This window comes from Nylanderia fulva, unplaced genomic scaffold (genome assembly GCF_048542155.1).
Source record: "Nylanderia fulva isolate GAGA-0341 unplaced genomic scaffold, ASM4854215v1 Scaffold32, whole genome shotgun sequence".
In the NCBI taxonomy this organism is placed as follows: domain Eukaryota; kingdom Metazoa; phylum Arthropoda; class Insecta; order Hymenoptera; family Formicidae; genus Nylanderia; species Nylanderia fulva.
In genome coordinates this window covers 543,038-568,811 of record NW_028190390.1, presented here as the reverse complement: position 1 = coordinate 568,811, position 25,774 = coordinate 543,038, and the positions used below count along the sequence as shown (strand labels likewise).

General features: G+C 33.0%; 3 protein-coding genes across 5 annotated transcripts in view; 2 read left to right on the top strand and 1 right to left on the bottom strand.

Moving 5' to 3' along the window:
* The window catches only part of LOC114945579 (kin of IRRE-like protein 1), a 652,455-nt gene that overhangs the window by 545,963 nt on the left and 80,718 nt on the right, over positions 1-25,774 (bottom strand). The gene's annotated exons all lie outside the window — the stretch shown is intronic.
* Positions 16,157-18,105, top strand: LOC146722394 (uncharacterized). The gene is made up of 2 exons (XM_085484843.1): positions 16,157-17,430; positions 17,534-18,105. The coding sequence occupies exons 1-2, from the start codon at positions 16,359-16,361 to the stop codon at positions 18,082-18,084; spliced, it is 1,623 nt and encodes a 540-aa protein (XP_085340969.1). The 5' UTR covers positions 16,157-16,358; the 3' UTR covers positions 18,085-18,105.
* LOC146722393 (uncharacterized) lies at positions 19,653-21,483 on the top strand. Its single transcript, XM_085484829.1, has 2 exons — positions 19,653-20,808; positions 20,912-21,483. Exons 1-2 carry the CDS (start codon positions 19,737-19,739, stop codon positions 21,460-21,462), a joined length of 1,623 nt encoding a protein of 540 aa, XP_085340955.1. The 5' UTR covers positions 19,653-19,736; the 3' UTR covers positions 21,463-21,483.

The window sequence follows — 25,774 nt, the reverse complement described above, 5'->3', positions numbered from 1 at the left end:
TTGACGTTTTATCAACCTGTCTGATTGGTAAAGAAAATTTCCGTCTCGGTGTCGCGCCGCGAAATAACGCTGATACATGTGAGAGTACGAAAACAAGCGTTACCTAAAGGTACGGCCTGTTCCGTGCCAACGATGAATATACAATGAATATGATATTAGCAAGTGAAATGCCGAGCTCGGTTAACGGAGGTCCTCAGAGGTAAGACACATTCATCTAAACTCCAAACAAGGTAGCGGAAGACGCAAGGTTCTACCTGTTGGCTCAATCGCGATAACTTCTTAAAAGAGATGCATACATAAAATATATATATATATATATATATATATATACAAGGTTTTAATTAATTTAATGATACATGTAAACTTCATAAATTTAATTGGCCTATTAAAGTAATACCAGAAAATATAAATTTGTAATATTTCTTCATTAAAATTAATATGTAAAATATTTGTAGAATTAAGAGAAAATATATGAAAGAGGGAGATATTTATATGAGAGAAAGAGAGAGAGATATTAAATATATACCAAATGAGAAAAAGAGAGAAAAAGGGAGGATGTCATGGAACATAATTGGCTATCTACATTTTCTGCAACGATAAGTTTACTCCTAACATATTATGTGTATTTATTTGCATAAAAGTAATAATAATCATAATAAAGACTGTTTTTTAATGATAGATTTTAATTAATCTAATGATATAAAATTAATAAATTAGAGTAACATCAAATAATTTTATATAATATTTATTTAGTAAAATTAACATGTAGACAAAAATCGAACACAGAATTAAGAAAAAAATTATATAAATATAATTACTCTATAACGAGCCAATATAATTAAACTCATTCTCTTATCGATGACTAAATTATATCTGCACTGAGAGTATAATAAACACAATTAATATGAGTTAAAAGGAATTCTCGTCTCTTTTCTCCATATACGAGCTTATGTTTTCATAAAACGTACTTGCGCTTTTTTATTTGGAAACGCTATTCATTTTAATAATTAAAAACCGGTGCAGAGATATGCACGGACGGCGTAATGCGCGATAATGCTAGTGTATTAACAAAATGCACTGCGGCGAGTATTCTCGCCATTTAGACGATATTTTGCGGCCCTTTGTTTTACGTTAACCGGAATGAGAAACGCGATGAATTGCAGAAACGAAGGAAACTGGGCGCGAGTTCTTTCGTGACACACAACCCCGGCTCTCCCTCCTGTACAAGATTTTTGTTTCCTTTTTTTTTGTTTCATTTATCGTTAATGCAAGTATCGTGCAATTATATACCGTTCCCTAAATTATTCGCACCTTTCAACACTTATGAAACGCACCCATGTAGTTCAGCAAAATTAGACTTGAAAAGGGCAAAACTTGATAAAAATTAGGATCAAGCTGAATTTTTGTGGAGACCTTTATTTCGATGTTCTAATGAAATTCTGAAAAGTATCCTTAATTTCATCTAGGGTTTTTTATGGGTGTAAATTTTAGTTTTTTGCCATTATCTCGGAAATTATCAATTTTTCGAGAAAAATAGTTATCATCAAAATTGTAGCTCATAAAATTCCATACAAAAAAGGTCATTATACTTTTTTTCGTGGAATTAGTCGTTTCGAAGATATAGAGCGTAATATGTCTGAAAGAAAATGTGCACATTTACTACAATATAATATTATATGTGACTAAATTGCAATTTGAGTTTTACTCAAAAACGATTAGTTGTATGAAAAAAAGTATAATAATCTTTTTTCTAGAGAATTTCATGAGCTACAATTTTGATAATAACTATTTTCCTCGAAAAATTGATAGTTTTCGAGATAATATCAAAAAACTAAAATTTACTCTCCATAAAAAACACCCTGGCTGAAATTAAGGGTGCTTTTCAGGATTGCATTAGAACATCGAAATAAGGGTCTCCACAAAAATTCAGCTTGATCTTAATTTGTATGAAATGGAAGTCTTCCAAAGAAGAGCAAATGCTTAATTTTTTCCCTGATTCCAAGGGAAGCAAATGCTCCCTTTGCTTTTATATAAATAAATATATATGTATATATATACACGTTTATACACGCGCGCACGCGTAATCAATCAAAACTGTGTGCATTGAACGAAAAGTCAGTAGTTGCAGTTTCTTATTCGGTGTGTCACTTCGAGTTTATTCCCTCCTCGCGGTTTGTCCGTCAACCAGGGGGATAAAGCGACGCGCATGAAGGAATTCGCTCGAAAAAGCGCGGAAATAAATCTCGCGTGTGTGCTCTGTGTTTCTTCTTTCCCCGGAACTTCGTCAAAGTCGGAAACAGACGTGTCGTTTCGCCCGCGAGATTCCACTCGGACCGAAGAGGGAAGGTCGTGTCGATTTTTTCTCCCTTTCCTTTTTTTTTTTTTTTTAAGGGTGAAACCACTGGTCTCTCTGTCGTACATCATTGGACGCGAATCGTTATTTCGAGACGTATACCCTTTTTTCCTCGAATATATATATATATATAGTATATATAGCGCGAATGGCGCGCAGGGATATATAAATTCCAACGGAAACTTTATTAATGACAGAAGGCTGATTAACGATCAGCGTTCCGCTTGTCTGCTCTAATTCACTCGCACTTGTCTTATTGCAGTCGTAGCTCTCTTCCATCCTTCCTTCGTATGTGTGTACATACCGGGTGATTCGAAATGTATATCGCCCCCTTCTCCGTCTTGCCTATTAAATCCTTTAGAATTTAGAACGTTGCTAATGAGAATACCTTGAGAAAGTTTGCTTTCATGGGAGTCCGCAGAGTCCTTTATTGGTATATTTAATGTAAAAAATGGAAATAAATCAAAATAACCGAAAAATAAATCTTAAAAAATTAAGAAAGAACAAAAATTAAAAAAAAAAAATAATTAACTATACCTTCTTCTGGAAAATATCCTGCGGACGCCCATGTATATATATATATATATATATATATATATATATATATAAATAGAGCTCATTATGTTTCATGATATTCTTTTTCTCTCTTTATATATATTTACAATATATATTTTCTTCTTAATTCTAAACGCGTTATTTGTCTGCATGATGATTTTAATGAACAAATGTTAAGTAAAATCGTCCGATGTTATTTTCATATGGTCAATTGCCAGATTATTAATTTTATATCTATTGATTAAATTAAAATCTAACAGTTAAAAACAGCCTCTGTAATTAATTTCTATGCAAAATACACACATGTGTTGAAAGCAAAGTTATTGTTGCAGATAAAATATAGATAAAACTTACTATGTTTCTCTCTTTTTCTCTCTCTTTATATATATATTTATATATTTTCTCCTTAACTCTAAACGTAATATTTGTTTGCATGTTGATTTTTAACAAAGGAATATTATATAAAATCGCCTAAAGTGATTTTAATATCTCATTTCGGTTAATTAATTATATATCATTAGATTAATTAAAACCGATCATCTAAAAACAGTCTTTGCCATTATTATAATTTCTATATGCAAAATACACATGTGTGGTTGAGAGCAACGTTGTTGTTGCACAGAAGAATGTATAGTGCCGCGATATAACTACTGTTAATAGTTTAATTAATATAGTAATAATCGAGCGTGGGGTGGCATTTAAATTTCGTTATTAATTAATTTCGTTGATCGGATGTAACAGTTTACTATCTTCCCGTTCTCGTTAAATATATATTTCGTACACATATATTGTGCTTAGATGATTTAAAAATTAGCTAGATAAAGATGAGATAAAAAAATGTAAATTCATCTTAGATAAAATGAAGATGATTTTGTTTTAAATATATCTAGATAAAATTATATGGATACTATCTAGATTATATAGATATATCTGAATACAAGATAAAATTATATGGCGATTCATCTAGATAATTTTCTAGATGATAATTTTTAAGACTGCTTATGTTGTGCTTAGATAATTAAAAATTAGCTAGATAAAGATGAGATTAAAAAAATGTAAATTCATCTTAGATAAGATGAAGATGATTTTGTTTTAAATATATCTAGATAAAAGACAAAATTATATAGCGATTCATCTAGATAATTTTGTAGATGATAATTTTTAAGACTGCTTATGTTGTGCTTAGATGATTTAAAAATTAGCTAGATAAAGATAAAAATTGTAAATTTATCTTAGATAATATAAAGATGATTGTGTTTTAAATATATCTAGATACAAAGTAAAATTATATGGCGATTCATCTAGATAATTTTCTAGATAATACTTTTTAAGACTGCATATGTTGTGCTTAGATAATTAAAAATTAGCTAGATAAAGATAAGATTAAAAAAATGTAAATTCATCTTAGGTAAGATAAAGATAATTTTGTTTGAAATATATCTAGATAAAAGACAAAATTATATGGCGATTCATCTAGATAATTTTCTAGATAATAATTTTTAAGACTGCTTATGTAAACACAATTATAAAATGTAATGTAAATTATAAAAAGAATGTAAAAATACATGTATTCATATTTTTTTATAAATTTTCATCGCTTTACTGCTTAAGTTCTACTCTTTAAATATTTTGTGTGCTACGATTCTAAACCATAATTATCCCAAAATTATGTCAGTAAAGATGACACTTTTTTCATCTAAGGTACAGATATAAATAATACATATTTGTATTATCTATATAAAGATAAGATGACGCCAAAGTTTCATCTAGATAATCATCCATATAATTTTAGACAACTGCAAAAACACACACTATATTAAAATCATCACGCGGACAAATAACGCGTTTAGAGTCGAGAAAAAAAATGTAAAAAAATTCTATGAATACATCCAAAGTGAAAAGAAGAGAGGGAAGAATGTCGGATCATAATTGGTTCTATCCATAACGAGACGATACGATTGATTCTCTCGTCGATGGCTCAATTACAGTTACCGCTATACTCGTTTCGCGAAGTGGGTTACATTTATTCCGCAGTCACGGTTCGTTAGTCTCGTCGTCGTTACATTAAATAGGAAGGAGGATGCTGCAACTGCAACCGACTTAAACGTCCGCAGTATATCTTACATTCGAAATTCGCGCTCACGAAGCTGAGTTACAAGCTGCCGGCGCGTCAATGTCTAATTAATTGCCCGATCAATCAACGGCGATACCGTAATTTTCTCCGAGGGCAAAACCACGACCTCCTGTCTGATGCACATACGATGTCAGTTTCTAATTAATGACCCGATTATAAACGACAGCCTAACCCATTTCCCGGGCTGATTGAAACGGAGAATCCGCGGTTATTAAACGTATAAATTTATATCTCGCTTTCGTTTTCAGCTTGAGAAAATCGATCATATTACGGGATTATCTCCCTCGCCGACCTTAGGCGACGTTTACCGTAAAATGCGGGAATACACTCGCGGCGAGTCCGAATCAGTTTGAGAAAATCGCCGGTGAATTCTCCCGTGAACTTCCATCCACTTTTCCACCCTTCTCGCTCCTCCCTTGGGTCGCCGCTACTTTTACCACCCACCTCCGGCTTCGATTCTTTCCTTCGGCAAAACGATCGTACCGTGGGCTGAGTCGGCGAAATATATTTCATGGCGAGACGTGCCCGGGCGACATCGTTATTTTTTTCTCCTCTTTTTTTTTTGCTCCTTTTCCACATACAGGTATACTGACCGCAGCCGGCTATTCCCGCAGCTTCCCCCGATAATTTTATCGCTCGCCGCTCAATGTTATCGCACTGTTAACAGGGTACTTAAAGAAAATTAACCTTAATCGCTCGTACTTTTAATCCCCGGCTCGTTCCGGTCTCGGATAGGGTTTAAGTGGCTTAAACGGTTATCGATGGAAAGATTGTTTAGGATAATAGACCCCTTCGGTGTCTCTCTCTTTCTATCCCCTTCCGAGGGGTCGGCCTTTATTGTGTATATCGATGTAAAATTAAGCGGCGAAACGAAAAGATCGCGTAACCCTGGGAACAACTTTTTTATATTTAACGATATAAAATTATATGGAAATATATTATACATCAAGTTATACATATAATCGCAAAATTAGTGTATATATGAAATAGGTCCGTACATAATTAGATAAAAGTGCTTTTTATATATAATTACATAAAATAATAAATATTTCTTCATATATATAACTTTATATAATTAAGTATAAAAAATAGACATATGTTTTACATATAATTTTACCATTATATATATAATTATACAATTATTTATATATAATTATATATAAAACTTTTTTTTCCCGGAACGTTACTATTAACATAACATCATTTTCTATCTGTGTTGTGCTTGGATGGTTTTTTAATTAGCTAGATAAAGATTAGATAAAAATATGTAAATTCATCTCTTAGATAAAATGAAGATGATTGTGTTTTAAAATATTTAAAATATCTAGATAATCTCCAGATAATATATTGTTTATAAGACCATTTATGTAAACAAAATTATAAAAAATAAATATTATAAATACAGGGATATAAAAATATATTCAAATTTTTATTTATAAATCAGTATTTTTCATCTAAGATGCAGATATGGATAATGCATATTTTTATCATTTATATAAAGATAAGATGCCACAAAAAATAATCATCCATATAATTTTATTCAGATAACAATAAACACTGGAAATAATATTTACAAGAAGTAATTACGAGATGCAATATCGAAAATACATATCTCCTCTCTTTCTCTCTGACTCGATTTCATCTCCGAAGGTGCCTGCATTCGGCGGATATAATTTAATATTTTTCTATCGCAATAATATAGTACGCATACAACTGTACGTTTGCAGTGTGGTTTATACTTTTGCTCTTTCTCTCTCCCTCAGAAAAATTGATACAAAATTGATAAACTACGATCGCGATATAGAAATCCACAACAGCGAAATTTCTCGCGGGCTCAAACACACACATTCAAGCGCGAGAGAGAGTAAACTTATTATTTATCCCTCCGTGTATTTACTCGGAGAAGCCGTCGCGCGAGAGCCATCGTTTCAACAACGCGTACGAACTCGATCCTGTAGATTCGCGTAAAGCAACCGCGTCGCCGTTCCCAGAATCCGCAATGTATTGGTGCAATTCCGATGCTTCGGCGGTACTGGAAACGCGAGTTTCGTCCTATCTGTCAGCAGCAGGCGAGGCAACCCCCTCGGGGGCGGGAGAGACCATAAGGATCCCAAAAGGGTGGGTAGCCGAACCGACGCGACGCGACGACGGGCGAAGAAGGTGGGACCCGGGGTCTGCAGGATGCCAAAATTGCCGCTTAAACATGACGCGCGCACCCCCAAGTCGAACTGCGAGATTGCAACTCACCCCCTTCTCTTCTTCCACGGCTGGTCCTGCCTCATCGAAATCCCCATGCAGAGAGAGAAAGAGAGAGAGAGAGAGAGAGCATCAGACTCTGGAACTCGTTCGATAATATTGGATATGGCATTTCCTCCCTCTCCCTCGCGGTACCCCTCGACCTGTCGACCAATATGCGGTGGAAGTTATGTGGTGTCGCCCTTATACTCGTCCCTCGGCTTCTCGCGACTCGCCGAACCTTAACCGGGAAGATGCTGAGTTCCCCGAGTTTCTCAACTTTTCCGTAGGTACTTCCTTCCTTTCTTCCGGTCGGTGTGTTTCTGCCTATATAAAGTCGCTCTCATCGAGAACTTAATATCCCGCATCGCGCCATTTTCCAAGTTTCCGGTGTGTTCCGAGCCTCCAATCAAACGCGCGCAATAAGTAGGGGCCAGTGTTGTGCTTAGATGATTTTTAAATTAGCTAGATAAAGATGGGATCAAAATTTGTGGGGTTACAACACAGTTATAATAGTATCAAGTGCAGAAAGTTGACAATTGGTCACGAGTGCGGGGGATGGACGTACGAGCCGAAGGCGAGTCATTGTCTACGGCTGAAGCCGTGAGCAATGTATTGCCCACGGCTTCAGCCATGGGTAATGACTTTGAACGCGGCTCAGCCGTAGGCAATGGCTTTAAACGCGGCTTATTCACTCACCGCGTCGCCGCTAGATGGCGGCGTGGGAAATCGGCCGCTTTCCGCACAGAAAACACGCACACAAAGTGCCACTTTGCCTGCACGTGTAATACAAAAAAAATATAAATTATTAAAGGGATATAAATATATGTATTCATATTTTTATTTATCAATTTGTATCGCTTACTGTTTAAGTTCTACTATTTAAATAGGTTTATGTGCTATAATTCATCTTAGATAAGATAAAGATAATTTTATTTTAAATATATCTGGATAAAAGATAAAATTGTATAGCGATTTATCTAGATAATTTTTTAGACTGCTTATGTAAACACAGTTATAAAAAAATATAAATTATAAAAGGGATATAAATATATGTATTCATATTTTTATTTATGTATCGTTTACTGCTTAAGTTCTACTATTTAAATATTTTATATGTGCTATGATTCTATAAACCAAATTATCTGAATATTATACTTAACACTTTTTTATCTAAAATGCAGATATATAATACATAATTTTATTATCTATATAAAGATAAAAATGAACCTACAATTTTATCTAGATGATCATCTATATAACTTTATTTAGATGACAGCAAACATTGCTAGCTGAAATTAGCATCTCTCAAGCAGTGCGAATTAAGTGACGCAAATAGGTGGCACCGAATAAAAGAAAACCAAAGCTTACAGTTTTAATTCGGGATTAAAATTTACTACGTTTGATCGATAATTAAATATAAAATAGTTCGCGATAATAAGAATATTCCCTTAACTAAATTAGAATAAGAATATTCTCTTTGCTAACTTTAGAACATACATATATACATACATATATACATACATATATACATACATATATATATATAACTTGACAATCTCTAAAATAAGACGAAAAATTCGCATCGTAGTATTCAGTAACAATTTGGTATTTTTACAGCATTACGTAAAAAATTTACGTTAGAATATATAAATATGTTTTATTATTTATACCTACTTTCTTTCCAAGATAATGTGGCTTATATTAAAAGTTCACGAGGTTACGTTTAATGAGGTCACGTTTTCTCTCTTATTCTTTCTCTCTCTCTCTCTCTCTCTCTCTCTCTCTCTCTCTCTCTCTCTCTCTCTCTCTCTCTCTCTCTCTCTCTCTCTCTTTCTGCCTCCGTCTCTTTTTACATTTCTTATATAGGATATATAAATATAACCCCCTTTTAGAAAAAAGCTACGCGATGGCACAAGCTTATTTAAATTTTTGTAAAATAAAATCTATCAGAGAAAAAACCGGGGTAGAGCGATTTAAACCATTGTCGCGTGTAGCACATATTTTTTTTTCTTTTTTATTTATCCTGTTTACGTTATATAGATACGCAGGGTCACGCATTCGTGCATCCATCAAAACGCTACGAAAATTTCTGCTGACGCGATAGAAGAGACAACCCCTCCGAACAATATCCTTTTTTGCTTTTCATCGTGCAAGGGGTGTCCCCAGAAATATCATCCCCTCACGATTTTACTTTATGAGGATATATTATATAAGCTGTTCTTTTTTTTGCGAGGATGAATATTATAAGCATTTTCCCTTTTCTCCGGGATCCAAATTTGCTCATAAACCGAATCTCGGTTTTAGTAGGCAGATCTGGTATCGAACGAGAAACGCATTCAGCCTTGCATAAAATGACAAACGTTTACTCTCTCAAACTTTTCTCGCGAGACCGTTCTTACGGATTGTTTACTCTCCGTGAATAGAAAATATATTGAATATGGAGTACCAGAGGATTGGAACCAAATAATATATATCGCGATCATGGACGTCCGTAGAAGGAGGCAAAAGGGGACATTTTCCCTCCCTGGAATCAATCAAAAATTAAGCATTTTCTCTCCTTTTAAACACTGGAATTTATTTGCACATTTAATCATTTCCAAATAATTCTAAGAATCTGTAATTAAATCTGGAATTTTGGGCGTCCGCAGAGGGGAACAAGAAGGGGCAAATGCCCCCCTTGGAATCAGTAAAAAAATTAAGTGTTTGCTCTCCTTTTAAACACTGGAATTTATTTGCACATTTAATCATTTCCAAATAATTCTAAGAATCTGTAATTAAATCTGGAATTTTGGGCGTCCGCAGAGAGGGAACAAGAAGGGGCAATATGCCCCCCTTGGAATCAGTAAAAAAATTAAGTGTTTGCTCTCCTTTTAAACACTGGAATTTATTTGCACATTTAATCATTTCCAAATAAGTCCAAGAATCTGTCATTAAATCTGGAATTTTGGGCGTCCGCAGAGAGGGGACAAAAGGGGGCATATGCCCCCCTTGGAATCAGTAAAAAAATTAAGTGTTTGCTCTCCTTTTAAACACTGAAATTTATTTGCACATTTAATCATTTCCAAATAAGTCCAAGAATCTGTCATTAAATCTGGAATTTTGAGCGTCCGCAGAGAGCAACAAGAGGGGGCAAATGGCCCCCTTAGAATTAGTAAAAAATTAAGAGTTTGCTCTCCTTTTAAACACTGGAATTTATTTGCACATTTAATCATTTCCAAATAAATCCAAGAATCTGTCATTAAATCTGGAATTTTGGGCGTCCGCAGAGAGCAACAAGAGGGGGCAAATGGCCCCCCTTAGAATTAGTAAAAAATTAAGAATTTGCTCTCCTTTTAAACACTGGAATTTATTTGCACATTTAATCATTTCCAAATAAGTCCAAGAATCTGTCATTAAATCTGGAATTTTGGGCGTCCGCAGAGAGCAACAAGAGGGGGCAAATGGCTCCCTTAGAATTAGTAAAAAATTAAGAGTTTGCTCTCCTTTTAAACACTGGAATTTATTTGCACATTTAATCATTTCCAAATAAGTCCAAGAATCTGTCATTAAATCTGGAATTTTGGGCGTCCGCAGAGAGCAACAAGAGGGGGCATAATGGCCCCCCTTAGAATTAGTAAAAAATTAAGAGTTTGCTCTCCTTTTAAACACTGGAATTTATTTGCACATTTAATCATTTCCAAATAAGTCCAAGAATCTGTCATTAAATCTGGAATTTTGGGCGTCCGCAGAGAGCAACAAGAGGGGGCAAATGGCCCCCTTAGAATTAGTAAAAAATTAAGAGTTTGCTCTCCTTTTAAACACTGGAATTTATTTGCACATTTAATTATTTCCAAATAAGTCCAAGAATCTGTCATTAAATCTGGAATTTTGGGCGTCCGCAGAGAGGCAACAAGAGGGGGCAAATGGCCCCCCTTAGAATTAGTAAAAAATTAAGAGTTTGCTCTCCTTTTAAACACTGGAATTTATTTGCACATTTAATTCATTTCCAAATAAGTCCAATGAATCTGTCATTAAATCTGGAATTTTGGGCGTCCGCAGAGAGGCAACAAGAGGGGGCAAATGGCCCCCCTTAGAATTAGTAAAAAATTAAGAGTTTGCTCTCCTTTTAAACACTGGAATTTATTTGCACATTTAATCATTTCCAAATAAGTCCAAGAATCTGTCATTAAATCTGGAATTTTGGGCGTCCGCAGAGAGCAACAAGAGGGGGCAAATGGCCCCCTTGGAATCCGTAAAAAAATTAAGCGTTTGCTCTCCTTTCAAAGCACTGGATCTGATTTGCATATATTCAATATAAAAAAATAAAATTTTAAAAAATTGAAAAAGAACAAAGAATAAAAAAATTTAATTATACCACTGCTGGAAAAAATTCTGCGGACCTCCATAACCAAATAATATATCGCAATCTCAAGAACCAATCTTTCGCGTCTGCTATATAAATTGTTGCGAGAGACGTGATATTTTCAATTATTTATTTAAAGACCGCCAATTATGGTCGCACTTTACGAGTCAATAAAACGTAAAACACTCTCTCCTCTCTTCACCTCCGGCAATATATATATATAATTCTGTCAGAAGATGACCCAAACGAGCTCGCTGGATTCGCGCCGTCATGCGTGATCATCCTTTCACATAACCGAACGCGGTTTTCCCCCGAGCCATCGGAAGGGGACGAATACACAGAGGGGGACGGACGTTTACGTGCAACGGGTTATTGCCGGGGTAATTATCCACGCTATCCTCTTTTTCCACTTTACGGCGGCGTTCCCCGTAAAGGGAAACTGCCGCTTTTAGCGCTCCTTAGCGCGCGCGCACGCGCACACGGGACACTGCTCGTTCGGGCAATAAAAAAGCGCAATGCCGCGTGATCGAGACGCGCAACACCTATCCGTTCCCGCATCCAAGGGTGAGGGAGGGGGAGAACACGAGGGTGCACGGGGATGGAAAAAAGGCCACCGCGACGTCGTCGGTGAATACATAAGCTCTCTGCGCCGCTTTTGCGCACGTACGACACATATAACGTAACTGATGGTGATTGTTTATCGAATAATCTCGCGAATATTTAATAATACAGTAAGGTATTATTAAAAATTCATTACTGTTATAATTGGAAATTATTTGAATTTTTTATTAACCTTCGCTCTTAATTGCCCCCTAAATCTGGAACTTTAACTCGTCCCTCTTTGAAAAAAAATTTATTCGCATTCTTTTAAGTTAAATTATAAATTTTAAGGACGTATATAACTGATGGTGATTATTTATCGAATAATCTCACGAATATTTAATAATACAGTACGACGTATTATTAAAAATTAATTATCATTATAATTGTAAATTATTTAAATTTTTTATTAACTTTCGCTCTTAATTGCCCTCTAAATCTGGAACTTTAACTCCTTCTTTTACTCGTTCCTTTTTGGAAAAAAAATTTATTCACATTCTTTTTAGTTAAATTATAAATTTTAAGGTGTGACGTATATAACTGATTGTGATTTATCGAACAATCTTATGAATATTCCTTCAAACAATATATATGCGTGACAATGATATTTACATTGCCTTAAATTTTTTAATTTTTAATAATTAAAATTATTAATCTTAACGCACGTTGTAGTCGGCCCTCAGAAATATCAATATAATATAACTAAATCGGTCATAGAGACAATCTGTCAGATTTAAAAATCCGCGAAATAAATATTTTCGCGTGTTTGACTCTGTGGCCGATTTAGTTATATATTATATTAAAATTATTAAATTATTTTAATAGTTTAATAAATTATTAAATTATTTTAAAATTAAAATTATTAAATTATTTTAATAATTTAATAATTCTTAATTATTAAAATTATTATTCTATTAATTATTATTATTAAAGTAATTTAATATATGTAATATAGTACAAAATACACTATCATTAAAAATTAATAATTATTATAATTATAAATAATTAATCTTCGCTCTTAATTGCCTCCTAAATCTGAAATTTTAATTCCTTCTTTTACTCGTCCCATTTTGAAAAAAAAAATATATTCCTGTCCGCTTTTAAATATCATCCTTTTTAATTAAATTACAAATTTTTTAATATAAATAAATAATGACTTTTATAATTATAATTTGCTGCGAAAGAATTACGTAATTATGCACAACTGATGATTTCGCTCGGGAAAATGAAAATGTTCAAATACCAAGCACTCGAAAATTATGTGCGGAAGCAGTTTCTGGATGGCGTAGAATTTTTTCGCAAAAAAATTTATATTTAACGCTTTTTTATCACCGACGAGATTTGCATTTGTATATATGAGTTTTTATACGTTTAATAATGACGCGACGAATACCTGTGTTCGCTCTGTAATTTCCTGCACGGCTTTCGTGCATCCCCCGTTTTTAATATGGAAACCGTTCTCTCTCTCTCTCCCTCTCTCCGGACGGTAAACGAAAAAACTCGCGGGATAAAACAAAAGAAGGAGGGAACAAAATTATGACTTTCTGAAAAATATTCTAAAAATTACATTTTCTTTTTTTTTTTCTTCCCAAAGCGCGCGCGTTAGAGAAATGTTTAATTAGGTAAATTGTTATGTACTCCTCGTTGAAACGTGCCAAACACGTGCAAAAGGAATTACATAGTATCGACGCATATATAATATGTACGGCAGGCATAAAAGCAATTCGTTCGCATGCATTCACTTGGCTCGCAAGTATTTATTTCGAAGGCGCGCATGGAAAAATGCAATAAATTAACCCAAGTATACACGGCTCTAACAGCCGACGATCATGCAACGTGAGTTTAGCGAAACGTAAACGCACAAAAGGAAAAAAAGGGAGGAAGAAAACGCTATATCGTGTCTTTGATATATTACACCGTCTTGTAATTTTATATATTACCCTAATCGGGAATTTTACAACGACTTAAATTCGTATCATCCATTAACGCGCGTAACGTATTAGCGTCAAACGCTCGTATGACATATTTTTTTTTAATTAAAAATTTTTTTTTAATTAAAAAATGTTTTTAATTTTTTTTTTTTTTTTTTTTTTTAATTTTGAGACGCGAAATAAATCCGTCCCGGTAATTTATCGTATCGGCGAAAACTAATTATACGAGTAGGGATCATAAATTCGCGCTAATTCGCGCATTGATACGTAATGCGAAGCGCGAATGCGCGACTGTCGATGCTTAATCACTCGGCTCCGGTCATATCAAGTCGAAATTTGAGAGTCGCGACGCGAATTCCATCGACGGGACGGCCGGATCGATGACTGTTGTTGCAGCTACGAACATAAATTCGTCAAATGCAATCGGGGGAAAGAGGATATCGCTACTCGTATGTGCATCCCCCTTATCTGATTTCGCCCCGTGCGACATCATTATGCGATCGACTGGATTTAATAATCTGCCGGCGCGGCGTGACACTTTTTATCAAACGTGCTTTAACTCATCTCGTCTATTATTTTTTTTTTCAATCTTTTCTACGTATATCAATTAAGTCTAAATTATAGTCTAAAGTATAAAATATAATATGCATATTATAAAACATATATAATATATATTTGCATATTATAAAAGATATGCGAAGATAAAAATATTTTGTATCTATATTTTAATATTTTTAATTTCGTATTTAAAAATAGAAAATATGTTTTCAACCCACTCTTATTCTAATTAAAATTCGAAGCAGTATATAAAATACGAGTCACGCTTAATGATATTTTTACTATTTCTCATTAATCAAAAATTCGCCATCTTGCAAATTTCCTTAACAAGCAGAGTTAATATAGTTAGATGGAGCGCATAATATTGGAGCGCATAATATCGAGACAGAGTACGACGCTTTTCCAACCCTTCGGCATTTCCGTCTGGCCCGAAATCTACCTTTGACAACGGAACAACGAACCGCGCGAAGGGCGAGAAGAAGCGTCCCTTGATTGGAAGCAGATAGAAAGCGCTGATTAGCCGTCTCGATGAATAAGGGAGCAGACAATGGGATGGCATATCGCGACAGGAATGAGACCGAGAGACAAATATGTCGAGCAAAGTTTCAGCTCTCGTCTACACATGTCGTTCGATCGCGCTATATTCGTACTAACAAGGGACATGTCACAACTGTCCGGAACCGATTTGATTCTCCTTGAAATATGTTGTTAAATACACAAATCTAAAAGACACGTATTTTTTTATACGTGCGCAATTTGAGTTTTAAGGGGTGAAACACCCCTTTAAAGAATAACGGTATTTTTCTTTAGGATCAAATATCTGCTAAACTATAAGAGATATAAAGAAAAAACGTACAACAAATTTTAATGGCTTGAAGAGTACTTTAAAGTTATATGAACAAAAATTTTTTTTTTTTTTTTTTTTTTAAAAAAACCCTCACCACCTAATTTTTTTTTTCAAAATTAAAAATTTTGTTTTACCTAATTTAAAGCTTATTTTTTTCCAAATTCAACCATGTGTAATAAAGTTATGTTACGAAATATCATTTTCGAAAATTAATTATAAACGCTCCCGTATATACGCTCATCCGTGCTATGTGCGTAAGTAATTACCGTCGAACAATAAAATATATAAAAAATGTTTTTGTATAATTCTTATTTATGTTTTCTATGTATTTATAACTGCGTATTGTGTATATTTAGATTTAAAAAAAAATTTTTAAATATAATTAATAAGAATTTTTTAAATATACCCCCTGCTTTCTTATTATTTCTTTAATATTTAATTTCTTCTATAAAAATTAAAAACAATTATATTTTATAATAAAATTATTTTTTAATTGAATCTTGCGAATACCAATGTCGCAATATTTGGCATAAACAAATTTTATATCTTACGTTAAATGAATCATAAGATAAGATTATGTGTACGTGTTCCAGATAAGTTATAATTTTTACAATAAAATCTTTAATACGTTAAAATAAATAATAAAATAAGATTATGTGATGACGTATTTCTGATAAGTTAATATAAATTGTTCATGTAGCAGCATAATTCTCACAGTCGGTGTAGTCTTTTCGTTGTAATAATATCTGTGTAAACTGTTCTTTTATTGCAATAGAAAGCAAAATATAACATCTTTGAATATGATTATCAATCCGCTTAACGTTGTTAGACTTTTATTGGTGTCAATAAATTCAATATATTTAACAGAAACGCCAGTAACTGAAGCAGAAGTGGAATTAAAGGAAAACATTAAAAAAATATTACTGGATAGCGTTTTTCATTATAATGGGGTGGAAGTAACGGAAGAAATATATCTCGATTATGAAGAACCTTATAAATTACATAGTTTTGAAATAATTGAAGATGACGAAGAAGCATGGCATGAAGATAGTTTAAATTCTCATCCTCATTGTTCAAATGATGATACAAATTTTGATAGTTCTTATAAAAGACGAGCTGTTGAGTATTGGCGATTTCGGGACACTGATGAAAACAGTAATGACAGAAAAAGGAATCGTCCTCTAAGAGTAGTACAAAATAAATTTAGAAGAGTTTCATCTGAACGTCAGTTAAGGCGATGGGAAGAACAAATACAATCAGGTGGAAGTCGTACAGAAAAATTATCTTACATCTCCAAATTTACACATGATAAATTTACTGCAGCTGTCGAATCAGGATTCATGGTTCATGATATTGATTTAAAAAGATGGGCTTTACAAGCTCAAGAAGAAATAGGAAATTTAAATCCTATATTTAAAGCATCTCACAGTTGGATAGCAAGATTTAAGAAGTCTCACCGAATTGTTTCAAGAAAAGTTACGAAGTTTGTCACTAGAAGAACATTAGAAGATTCTGCTGATTTGCAAAAATCAGCTGATGATTTTCTGGAAACAGTAAAACCTCTTATTGAACAGTTTGGATCTGAAAATATTTACAATTCAGATCAAAGTGGTTTCCAATTGGAACTTCACTCTGGAAGATCATTGTCTAACCAGGGAGAAAAGAAAGTAGAACGTGTCGTGCAATCCATATCATCAACAACCCATTCATATACGATACAACCAATAATATCCTGTAATGGCAATTTGTTGTCCCCTTTATTTATTGTATTAAAAGAAGCTAATGGTAAATTTGGACCAAGAGTACAAGAAAATTTATTTAAAGCAGAAAATGTTATTGTAAAAGCATCGAAATCTGGTAAAATGACATCAGGTATTTTCCTTTTATAATTACTTTTTTTAACAACCTTATTTTATTTAACAATTTAATAAGAGTCATAAAAAAACTATTAAATTAACATTTATATTTTGTACAGATCATTTTAAAATGTGGTTAGAAGAAGCTTATTTCGCAAACATTGGTCCTAATAGCGTTCTTCTTATCGATTCATGGACTGGACATTGCCCCAATATGATTTCGGATTTAACACCTCCTGGAACACATATTACTACTATGATAATACCGAAAGGAACTACAGGGAAAATACAACCATTAGATGTTTATGGATTCAGAATTTGGAAAAATTTTGCTAAAAGATTTTCAGATGCGGTTTTACTGTTGGAAAGTAATATAAACTTACATGAACGAAATAATATAATAAAATTGCAATCTTTGATACATAATCAATTGTCATCCCCACGATATCAAAACTTATTTAAATATTCGTGGTTTAAAAGTGGTTATACGAATGAAAGACCAGACGAATTCGAAAATCCAGTACACTTTAGTTTAGACGAAACTTTAACAAAATGTGATATCGAAGGTTGCAATAATATAGCTGTAGTAAGATGTTCTTGGTGCAAGAAGTCATTATGTTTGAAACATTTTTTTGTCGAATATCATTATTGTAATGTGTATAATGAGTGAATAATATAAAATGCAAATACATTTTTAAAAAAATCTAAATATACACAATACACAGTTATAAATACATAGAAAACATAAATAAGAATTATACAAAAACATTTTTTATATATTTTATTGTTCGACGGTAATTACTTACGCACATAGCACGGATGAGCGTATATACGGGAGCGTTTATAATTAATTTTCGAAAATGATATTTCGTAACATAACTTTATTACACATGGTTGAATTTGGAAAAAAATAAGCTTTAAATTAGGTAAAACAAAATTTTTAATTTTGAAAAAAAAAATTAGGTGGTGAGGGTTTTTTAAAAAAAAAAAAAAAAAAAAAAAATTTTTGTTCATATAACTTTAAAGTACTCTTCAAGCCATTAAAATTTGTTGTACGTTTTTTCTTTATATCTCTTATAGTTTAGCAGATATTTGATCCTAAAGAAAAATACCGTTATTCTTTAAAGGGGTGTTTCACCCCTTAAAACTCAAATTGCGCACGTATAAAAAAATACGTGTCTTTTAGATTTGTGTATTTAACAACATATTTCAAGGAGAATCAAATCGGTTCCGGACAGTTGTGACATGTCCCTTGTAAGTAAAGTTAGACTTGAAAAGGGCAAAACTTCATAAAATTAGGAGCAAGCTAAAATTTTTGTGGAAACCTTTATTTCGATGTTCTAATGGAATCCTGAAAAGTATCCTTAATTTTATCCAGGACGTTTTTTTATGGGAGTAAAAGGGGATAAATTTTAGTTTCTTGCCATTATCTCGAAAACTATCAATTTTTCAAGACAAATAGTTATTATCAAAATTATAACTCATAAAATTCCCTACAAAAAAGGTCATTGTACTGTTTTTCGTGGAATTAATCGTTTCGAAGATATAGAGCGAATTAAGTCTAAAAGAGAAAATGTGCACACTTACTATAGACATAACGATTATGTAACGAACTACAGACATTGCAACTTTACATGTTTTTCTAAAAAACGATTAGTTGTACGAAAAAAAAGTATAATAACCTTTTTTGTAGATAATTATATTAAAAAACATAAAAATTATTTATTAGCGGTGGAAATTTAAATCACATTTGCAAAAAAAAGGGGAGAATTCAAAAGGGATTTCAACGCTGGGACGCAACTTTACGAATAAAAAAACTCAAAGTTCCCCAGAAATATGCAAAATGCTTTAAATTATTGAAAATCGTGGGGGAAATTTCCTTACTTAGCATCATCTGTAAACAATAAAAAAAAAATAGAAAAAAACGCCCAAATCGTTATTTTAACGGAACCGGAGGTTAATGTTTCCTCTCAAAGTATTTCGGTTTGCATTTCTCGATACGCGAAGAGATAGAGAGAGAGAAAGAGTGCGACGAAAAGAAAAATCTGGAAAAAATATATTTCCCCTTTCAATACGTTTGTTCATTTTATTCGAGAGCCTATTATCTCAAGAAAAATCGACTAATAATTCCTGGGAAGCAAATATCAATTTTTCAGTCAAATTCGACCGGTTGAATTATTTAAAAATGCAAAATCGAAAAAAGGGCAACGGGTGCGCTATATATTTTTAATTCTCACAGTCGGTGTAGTCTTTTCGTTGTAATAATATCTGTGTAAACTGTTCTTTTATTGCAATAGAAAGCAAAATATAACATCTTTGAATATGATTATCAATCCGCTTAACGTTGTTAGACTTTTATTGGTGTCAATAAATTCAATATATTTAACAGAAACGCCAGTAACTGAAGCAGAAGTGGAATTAAAGGAAAACATTAAAAAAATATTACTGGATAGCGTTTTTCATTATAATGGGGTGGAAGTAACGGAAGAAATATATCTCGATTATGAAGAACCTTATAAATTACATAGTTTTGAAATAATTGAAGATGACGAAGAAGCATGGCATGAAGATAGTTTAAATTCTCATCCTCATTGTTCAAATGATGATACAAATTTTGATAGTTCTTATAAAAGACGAGCTGTTGAGTATTGGCGATTTCGGGACACTGATGAAAACAGTAATGACAGAAAAAGGAATCGTCCTCTAAGAGTAGTACAAAATAAATTTAGAAGAGTTTCATCTGAACGTCAGTTAAGGCGATGGGAAGAACAAATACAATCAGGTGGAAGTCGTACAGAAAAATTATCTTACATCTCCAAATTTACACATGATAAATTTACTGCAGCTGTCGAATCAGGATTCATGGTTCATGATATTGATTTAAAAAGATGGGCTTTACAAGCTCAAGAAGAAATAGGAAATTTAAATCCTATATTTAAAGCATCTCACAGTTGGATAGCAAGATTTAAGAAGTCTCACCGAATTGTTTCAAGAAAAGTTACGAAGTTTGTCACTAGAAGAACATTAGAAGATTCTGCTGATTTGCAAAAATCAGCTGATGATTTTCTGGAAACAGTAAAACCTCTTATTGAACAGTTTGGATCTGAAAATATTTACAATTCAGATCAAAGTGGTTTCCAATTGGAACTTCACTCTGGAAGATCATTGTCTAACCAGGGAGAAAAGAAAGTAGAACGTGTCGTGCAATCCATATCATCAACAACCCATTCATATACGATACAACCAATAATATCCTGTAATGGCAATTTGTTGTCCCCTTTATTTATTGTATTAAAAGAAGCTAATGGTAAATTTGGACCAAGAGTACAAGAAAATTTATTTAAAGCAGAAAATGTTATTGTAAAAGCATCGAAATCTGGTAAAATGACATCAGGTATTTTCCTTTTATAATTACTTTTTTTAACAACCTTATTTTATTTAACAATTTAATAAGAGTCATAAAAAAACTATTAAATTAACATTTATATTTTGTACAGATCATTTTAAAATGTGGTTAGAAGAAGCTTATTTCGCAAACATTGGTCCTAATAGCGTTCTTCTTATCGATTCATGGACTGGACATTGCCCCAATATGATTTCGGATTTAACACCTCCTGGAACACATATTACTACTATGATAATACCGAAAGGAACTACAGGGAAAATACAACCATTAGATGTTTATGGATTCAGAATTTGGAAAAATTTTGCTAAAAGATTTTCAGATGCGGTTTTACTGTTGGAAAGTAATATAAACTTACATGAACGAAATAATATAATAAAATTGCAATCTTTGATACATAATCAATTGTCATCCCCACGATATCAAAACTTATTTAAATATTCGTGGTTTAAAAGTGGTTATACGAATGAAAGACCAGACGAATTCGAAAATCCAGTACACTTTAGTTTAGACGAAACTTTAACAAAATGTGATATCGAAGGTTGCAATAATATAGCTGTAGTAAGATGTTCTTGGTGCAAGAAGTCATTATGTTTGAAACATTTTTTTGTCGAATATCATTATTGTAATGTGTATAATGAGTGAATAATATAAAATGCAAATACATTTTTAAAAAAATCTAAATATACACAATACACAGTTATAAATACATAGAAAACATAAATAAGAATTATACAAAAACATTTTTTATATATTTTATTGTTCGACGGTAATTACTTACGCACATAGCACGGATGAGCGTATATACGGGAGCGTTTATAATTAATTTTCGAAAATGATATTTCGTAACATAACTTTATTACACAAGGTTGAATTTGGAAAAAAATAAGCTTTAAATTAGGTAAAACAAAATTTTTAATTTTGAAAAAAAAAATTAGGTGGTGAGGGTTTTTTAAAAAAAAAAAAAAAAAAAAAAATTTTTGTTCATATAACTTTAAAGTACTCTTCAAGCCATTAAAATTTGTTGTACGTTTTTTCTTTATATCTCTTATAGTTTAGCAGATATTTGATCCTAAAGAAAAATACCGTTATTCTTTAAAGGGGTGTTTCACCCCTTAAAACTCAAATTGCGCACGTATAAAAAAATACGTGTCTTTTAGATTTGTGTATTTAACAACATATTTCAAGGAGAATCAAATCGGTTCCGGACAGTTGTGACATGTCCCTTGTAAGTAAAGTTAGACTTGAAAAGGGCAAAACTTCATAAAATTAGGAGCAAGCTAAAATTTTTGTGGAAACCTTTATTTCGATGTTCTAATGGAATCCTGAAAAGTATCCTTAATTTTATCCAGGACGTTTTTTTATGGGAGTAAAAGGGGATAAATTTTAGTTTCTTGCCATTATCTCGAAAACTATCAATTTTTCAAGACAAATAGTTATTATCAAAATTATAACTCATAAAATTCCCTACAAAAAAGGTCATTGTACTGTTTTTCGTGGAATTAATCGTTTCGAAGATATAGAGCGAATTAAGTCTAAAAGAGAAAATGTGCACACTTACTATAGACATAACGATTATGTAACGAACTACAGACATTGCAACTTTACATGTTTTTCTAAAAAACGATTAATTGTACGAAAAAAAATATAATAACCTTTTTTGTAGAGAATTTTATGAGCTACAATTTTGATAATAACTATTTTTCTCAAAAAAATTGATAGTTTTCGAGATAATGGCAAAAAACTATAATTTACCCCCCATAAAAAAACGCACTGGATGAAATTAAGGATACTCTTCAGGATTATATTAGAACATTGAAATAAAGGTCTCCACAAAAACTCAGCTTGATCCTAATTTTTATGAAGTCAAAGTCTAATTTTACTGGAGTAACATGTATACCTGAATAAAAAAATAAGCTTGCGACGTCGTAATTCTAATTAACTAATGAATAATAAATAATTATATTAAGAAATCATAAATAATTATTTATTAGCGGTCGCGAAATTAAATCACATTTGCAATAAAAAAGAGGAGAATTCGAAAGGGACTTCAACGCTGAGACGCAACTTGACGAATAAAAGAATCTCAATGTTCCCGAGAAAATATGCTAAGATGCTTAATTATTGAAAATCGATGGGCGACTCTCCGTCTACTTAGCATCAATCTGTCAAACAATAATAAAGATACGAACAAAACCGCAAAACTCGTTTATTTCTAACGGAAACAACGGTAGGTATAATGTTTCCTCTCAAAGCTATTTCGGTTTGACATTTCTCGATACGCGAAAGAGATAGAGAGAGAGAAAGAGTGCGACAGAAAAGAAAAATCTGGAAAAAAAAGATATTTCCCTTACAAATACGTTTCGTTTCATTTTATTCGAGAGCCGTATTATCTCAAGAAATATCGCTACATATATACATTCCTTGCGGAAGCAACTATCAATTCCGCAGTCAAATTCGACCGCTGTTGAATTTATCTCTACAGATGCAAACTCGAAAAGGACAATCGGGTCGCGCTATATTATTTTTAAATCGATTGACCGGTGAAAAAAACGTTCCGGAAACGTCGGTCTCTCGAGAAAACTCACCCTCCGACAAGGGAAATTAGACAATCCAAAAATTCAAAAAATTCTGGCTTTTTGCTTTTCTCAAAAATTCTTCAAGATATCAAAAAATATTTTAGACAAAAGTTTTATGATTAAAAGACTTCTATTTAACCACGTCAATAAAATTTTTAAAGAATAACTTTTCAAACTTATTAATTCTCAAAAATTATTTTTTCAAAATTTTATTTTTTACATCTTCGTAATTTTAAAATTTCCCCGAGCCATCAATATATGAGTTAATTTAAAGACCTCTATATTTAACCACGTTAATATAATTTTGAAAGAATAATTTTTCAAAATTATTAATCCTCAAAAATGTTTTTTCAAAATTTTAATTTTTACATCTTTGTAATTTTTAAATTTCCCCGAGCCATCAATATATAAGCTAATTAAAAGATCTCTATATTTAACCACACGTTAACAAAATTTTTCAAAAGAATTTTTTCAAAATTTTATTTTTTTATGTCTTCGTAATTTAAAAATTTCCCCGAACTATCAATATATGAGCACTAATATATCGAGGTTTCTCGTTCCACTTCCGTGGTCCATTAACAATGCGAATGGATGAACCGAGGCTCATTAGGCGTGGGGTCCTTATCTAAGTCACCCTCGCGGCTGATGGACGGGCTTGATTTTAGCGGTCAATTGATAATCGACAGATCGTTAATGCGACGACGCGACAGAGATTGCAAAGCCTCGCGGATCGATTTACGTTTCTCCTTCGCCTGTCATTACACCGGATATACACGCCGCAACCAATATCGAGTTCCATCGGGGGCCTTATCAAGCCGATTATCGATCGGAGCTCCACTCCCCGGTTCGATTGATAATCGATAGGAGTTTATCTCCGAGTCGACACCCAGGTGAGATCGAGGCGATGTCGCGGTACTAATGTTATCTCGACAATAATAGCAAAGATGGGGAGCTGACTCGCGCACTATTACGCCCGCACGCGTTCCTATTTATCGGATTGTCGCCTTTCGCAAGCACCATTGTCCGCCGTATCGTATCCCCGGGAAAGCGAGTAAAGATAGCTATCTGCCCTCAGTAATAATCTTCGATTGCTCCGGTCACTTGTTCACGAGGAAGAGCCCCTTATCGTGATTTAAGAAGCAGAAGCGCGATCTTGGGTACGGATGGATTGTAGAGTGTTTGGAAACTAACAGCGAATTAAGTATTTTGACAGGTGTTCAGCAGACTCAATGAAAAAAATTCCCCGACTTTTTCAGATTTTCCAAGACCAGAAATATTAATTTTTTCTCTGACTTTTTATAAATCAATTAAATGATGAAAAAAACAAAAATTTAAATAAATTATACAATCTATTTAAATAATCACCTTTTTTATTTATATAATATCAAATTGTTTAGTTTCATCTCTATTAAACACATTGAAATAAAATAACACGACGATATAAATTAACGAACACGCTGTAGATGAATCGATTTATAATTAAAAAAGTATTGGTGCCTGGACATTTTAGCAGAAGAAAAATCGTTTCCAAATCGTTTAAAAAATCTCCCATTAACGTATGGTACAGTAAGTCTGAGACATCCTGTATATCTTCAAAATATTTAATTTGCGGCTACTTTTTGAAATACCTCTTAAAGAGGAGGAAACTAGGTTGTCGCATCAGCCGGCGAAAGAAAAATAAAAAGTTGTCGAAAGCAATTATGAAGATTTGAGGACGATCGCGCTGTGTATATTGTATCTCGCAGCGTTAAAGCATTTTACGGTCGTTCGTCTCCCGGAACGGGATATCTTCGAAACGAAACGTCAACACGGCTGTTAGCACAAGTTCGCGAGAGCCGGGGAAGTTACAGCGGTCGCGATAAGGAGCGGTTTACATCGAGAGGACGGTTAAGGAAGAGTTACGAGTACGTGATCCTGGATATCGAACACACTCGATCGATACTCGGCCCGGCCGCACTTGGGAATTAGGAACACGTCCACATGTACGCGAGGCTATAGACACAATTTTCGTCGCACGATCAAGGGACAAAATAGGGAAAGGGTGGAAGAGAAAAATACCGAATAATAACTGAACAAAAACGTCTAACGTGACTTGGAAGCAGCGGAAACGCTAAATGACGCTTAATGAGTCGAGTTTCCAAAGAATGAGGACGTAATAATCCTTTCTTCCATATTAGAGCCCGCATGTGGAAAATTGTTAGGGCAACCTTCAAAAATGTCGGAGCCTTTAAGAGCTTAAACGTGGGGTTAGGTCTCTATTAGGAATTTCCACATTAAGGATTCCATTAGGGATTTTTTTAATACCTGCTACCTTCATCAAACCCTATCAGGACCCTTATTGCTTTCCTTGATTAGACCATACATTAAATTAGCTACTC

Coding starts and splice junctions, on each gene's coding strand:
- LOC146722394 (XM_085484843.1), top strand. CDS start 16,359: ATGATTATCAATCCGCTTAACGTTGTTAGACTTTTATTGGTGTCAATA. Junction 17,431..17,533: donor ATCTGGTAAAATGACATCAG/GTATTTTCCTTT, acceptor TATTTTGTACAG/ATCATTTTAAAATGTGGTTA.
- LOC146722393 (XM_085484829.1), top strand. CDS start 19,737: ATGATTATCAATCCGCTTAACGTTGTTAGACTTTTATTGGTGTCAATA. Junction 20,809..20,911: donor ATCTGGTAAAATGACATCAG/GTATTTTCCTTT, acceptor TATTTTGTACAG/ATCATTTTAAAATGTGGTTA.